Source organism: Garra rufa, chromosome 9 (assembly GCF_049309525.1).
Source record: "Garra rufa chromosome 9, GarRuf1.0, whole genome shotgun sequence".
Classification (NCBI taxonomy): Eukaryota; Metazoa; Chordata; class Actinopteri; order Cypriniformes; family Cyprinidae; genus Garra; species Garra rufa.
The window spans coordinates 39,243,845-39,248,394 of NC_133369.1; the positions used below are offsets into that span (position 1 = coordinate 39,243,845).

General features: G+C 32.7%; 1 protein-coding gene across 1 annotated transcript; it reads right to left on the bottom strand.

The window, feature by feature from the left end:
• Positions 1–2,050: 2,050 nt before the first annotated feature.
• On the bottom strand, positions 2,051–4,276 carry tmem196b (transmembrane protein 196b). The gene is made up of 3 exons (XM_073848027.1): positions 4,112–4,276; positions 2,673–2,729; positions 2,051–2,455 (listed from the first exon to the last, which is right to left on the bottom strand). Exons 1-3 carry the CDS (start codon positions 4,274–4,276, stop codon positions 2,180–2,182), a joined length of 498 nt encoding a protein of 165 aa, XP_073704128.1. The 3' UTR covers positions 2,051–2,179.
• Positions 4,277–4,550: the final 274 nt, after the last annotated feature.

Here is a 4,550-nt window from a genome sequence, read left to right on the forward strand (position 1 = left end):
TTTGCACTTACGTCACAGTTTGGTCAGGTACCCTGGATGCACGGCCATATTAGCGATACTCAGATGTAAACAACAGCATGGATTGCACAGTTAATGTACTACTGAATATTGTTCTGCTAATTTATGCTGTCTAAAACCACAGGAAAAAAATTATGGAAGCTGCTAAATCATAAAGAGAAGGACTTAGTAAGCAGAAAAGGGCGCAATATTTTGACAAACTAAAGTTAATAGGTGGTAAAGATACATACAAGCAATATTAATTAAGATATTAGCCTAATATTTCACCTATATACCTGACTGGAAATGATAAGCACAAACACATGTTGTCAAGATTCTTGCCCTGGAAATCCTGGTTCAGTTTGGCCAACCACAAATGCCTTTTGTTCCTCAGACAGTTTTTTTGGACTCTTCTCCTTGATTTTTTTTTTATAACTTTTGTCAGTCTATAGTAGCCTACTCCAAATGCTTTTCCTGGTCCAACCGATTAGTACAGCCCAAAACATGACAATAACTTACCATTTTCAGCAGCAATAATAAGCTAAATTTGCGAGTTTTGTTTGGTGCAGTGGCATTGTTTACATTTATTGCCGCCAATATGGTCAATTGATGAGGCTTTGTGAAAACACTCTATTATTAGACTGTTTCAGAGGCTGTATGATATATTAAACCCATTTAAAATAATAATAATAAAGCATAATGCTATTGTGAATTCAAAAACGATATGATTTAATCAAATAAATATTTATTAAATATACTTGCTTTAATTTTTACATGCATGTATGTTACGTACGTGCGTCTCGGCGCCGTTCAGAATAAATGCTTCCTCTTGGCTTCTCCACACTGTTATAATATACGTGTGGAGCGTCTCAAACTACATCTCTGCCTATTTCTGTGAGTTTGGATGTATTATAACGTTTATCTGGGGACACAACGTGCGCCATTTCATCAGATTTGTAAGGTAAATCATGTATAATCATTTATAAACACTGGAGAATACATCATGTTTCTCAGTATGCTAACTGTTTATCGCGATTTCAAAATAAAAGTTTAAACCCTAGTATTTTGATGTCCACATATTCTGATTTGTATATTTCTGTCCTAGAGAAATGGCCAAATATTAAAGACTAAGTGGACATTTAAATTACGTGGTGTGTTTAGTCAATATTAAACAAGGATCAAAGAAGTAGTTCACTTTCAGAACAAAAATTTACAGATAACGTACTCACTCCCTTGCCATCCAAGATGTTCATGTCTTTCTTTCTTCAGCCGTAAAGAAATGCTGTTTTTGAGGAAAACATTTCAGGATTTCTCTCCATATAATGGAATTCAATGGTGCCCCCGAGTTTGAACTTCCAAAATGCAGTTTAAATGCAGCTTCAAAGGGCTCTAAAAGATCCCGGCCAAGGATGAAGGGTCTTATCTAGGAAACGATTTTATATACTTTTTAATCTACACAGAGTACACACAGAGCTAGACAAGATGAGCATTTGAGGTTAAAAAGATTATACTTTTTTTTTTTTTTTTTTTTTTTTTTTAGAAAATAACGGATCGTTTTGCTAGATAAGACCCTTCTTTCCTCGGCTGTGATCGTTTAGAGCCATTTAAAGCTGCATATTGGAAGTTCAAACTCGGGGGCACCTTAGAAGTCCATAATATGGAGAGAAATCCTGAAATGTTTTCCTCAAAAACATAATTTCCTTACGACTGAATAAAGGAAGACATGAACTTCTTGGATGACAAGGGGGTGAGTACATCTCAAAATTTTTGTTCTGAAAGTGAACTACTCCTTTAAGTGTAAAAATAGGCTAATCGTCAGGCCGTTGGCGCCCTCTGCAGTCATTTATTATAATGCGTAATATACATAAGCTGTTTGTTTATAATAAGTTAGGTATTATTATACTGGGGCACGTGCCCCAGTAAAAAGGGTCTAGCAACGCCCCTGGTGACAGCCCTAACTAACTAAAAGCCAACAAACCTTACATTTATGGCACAAAACAAATCCTATAGAATGATCATATTTTAGGATTTATTTTTATATATAACAGTGACATGAAACAGAATACCTGCTATCTCACAAGAGACATATTATCATGACTTAACTTACAATAAGCAATTTTACAATCCAAATTTACACTTTTACATTTTTGATAAAAGTAAAATAGATCTCACAGTCCCTAGATCATCCACATGTCGCCTTCACCTTCTCGCCCATCTCCACAGAATGATGCAGTGACAGATCCCTTTCCAGAAACAGTCTTTTCTGTTCACTGCTGGCGAGTCTGCAGGTGAGCCAGGTGGAGAGGGTGCAGCCCAAGATGCCCAGGCTGGCCAGGCAGAGGAAGGCCAGGTGCAGAGAGTACAGGTTGTTTGCCCGTTTCACCATTGCACGCACAAACTGGACGTTGAGAATTCCCCCAATAAGTCCACAGATGCAACAGGCTGAAAACAGGATCATCTGTGAAGTGAGGCGGGACAAAACGGGTATGAGATAACAGTAATTACGCAGCACTGATTATGTGAAACAGTTTCTTATTACACGATAGTATCACAAGAGTGATAAAGCAGGTATTACAGACAATGTTTACAAGTCAATAACAGTGGCTTACAATGGCTGTTATCTCTGTGAATGCGTACAGATTAGATAAAAAGTATATGTTGTCTTTTACTCTTACAGTCAGTCCAGTTCTTTTCTTCGCACACAGTATCCCACATAGTCCACAGACAAGAAACTGAAAAACAGAGATATGTTACTAATATGGATATCATAGTTTAGTTGAACATTGTATATTGGGACAGTAAAATCGCTTAAAAATTGCTTAAAAAATAATAATTACTGTCAAATTGTATTTTGAGGTAAACAGTATTTTATGTGTGATTAAAAAAAGTGGTTTCATATCCATGCTTTGAAAAACTGTTTAAATGTAATACTTCAAAATCATACTAATATATAATAGAATATAATAGAATATAGTATTTTAAGACATGGGTCAATCAATGTAATGTAATGTAATATAATACAATATAATAATAAGTTAAGACATAGGTCATGTGAATGATTATAATTGAATAACTGATTAACAATAATTGAACAAGTAAATTTAAGTAAGTATTTGACAGAAAAATATTGTAATATAATATCCACCCATCTATTCCTCAAACTGCTAAAAGATTGTGGATAATATAATACTATAATATAATATAATATGATAATACCTTATTTTAGGATATGAGTCATATGGGTGATTATAATTAAACAAATAATTAACAATAATTGAACAAAGAAATTCAACTAAATATTTGCCAGAAAAATATTTTTATATAATATCCAATGTTCCCCAAACCGCTATTCTTATATAGGGTTGTGGTCTTGTGGATAATAATATAATATAATATAATATAATATAATATAATATAATATAATATAATATAATATAATATAATATAATATAATATAATATAATATAATAATTCCCTAATTTTATGATTATGGTTCATATGGGTGATTATAATTGAACAACTGATTAACAATAATTGAACAAATAAATTCAACAAAATTTTTGTCAGAAAAATATTTTAATGTAATATCCAATATTGCCAAAACCGCTATTCTTATATGGAGTTGTAAATAATATAATATAATATAATTTTTCCATACTTAAGAACAGAGATTATTAAAAATAGAAATTATTTGCCAGAATTTTTTTTATTATATCATATTATATAGATATACCTTATTTTAAGACATCGGTCATGTGAATAATTATAATTTAAAAAAATTATTAACAATAATTGAACAAATAAATGAATTAAATTAAATATTTGCCAGTAAAATAATTTAATATAATATCCATCCATCCATTCCAAAAAAACAGCTAGTCCTATAGGGTTGTGGAAAATAATATATGACATAATATAATATAATATAATATAATATAATATAATATAATATAATTATAAAATGTGACAAGCATTATTTAAACCTTGTCAGGCTTTATAGAAAATAAGTGTAGAAATTAGAAGTTTTCTATTTTTTATTTGTCATTTTGCATATAAATATATTAATATAGTATACAAATCTCATGCTGAAGATGCATTAAGATCTCTTACTTACACACACACCGCTCCATATTGGTGTGGAGAAGGAGGTCTGGCTTTTCTGTAGCCAGCGGGCTTGTGTGATCCCCAGCACACCCAGAGAGATGCAGGACACCCCGAGTCCCATATGAAAGACAGAGAGGACCAGCAAACTCCAAACAACCGCTCGCTTGGTGCACATGCTCCTCCAGGCATCATTCCTCACACTGTGAGAATGAGTCAAAGAGAGAAAATCCCTCTCTCACCTCGCCAACCAGCTATTACAGATCTTCTATTACACATTCCAGCTTTGAGAAGAAATGAACCGTTTAGTTAAAGTTTAAACTCTGGTTTGAGTTTTGCAGGTATAGCTAATATAACCTTAATTTGCATTTAAATGCATGTTTTTCGGATTTCAGTACTCTTATAAGCAGTTTGTGATATGGTCATACAGGTCACGTGACTACCTGACCTTT

What these genes read in the sequence shown, in the direction of transcription:
- tmem196b (XM_073848027.1), bottom strand. Translation starts at nt 4,276, where the DNA reads ATGTGCACCAAGCGAGCGGTTGTTTGGAGTTTGCTGGTCCTCTCTGTC. An exon ending in CAATATGGAGCGGTGTGTGT is followed by an intron (nt 2,730 to 4,111) that starts GTAAGTAAGAGA and finishes TCTGTTTTTCAG; the next exon opens with TTTCTTGTCTGTGGACTATG. An exon ending in AGAAAAGAACTGGACTGACT is followed by an intron (nt 2,456 to 2,672) that starts GTAAGAGTAAAA and finishes CTCACTTCACAG; the next exon opens with ATGATCCTGTTTTCAGCCTG.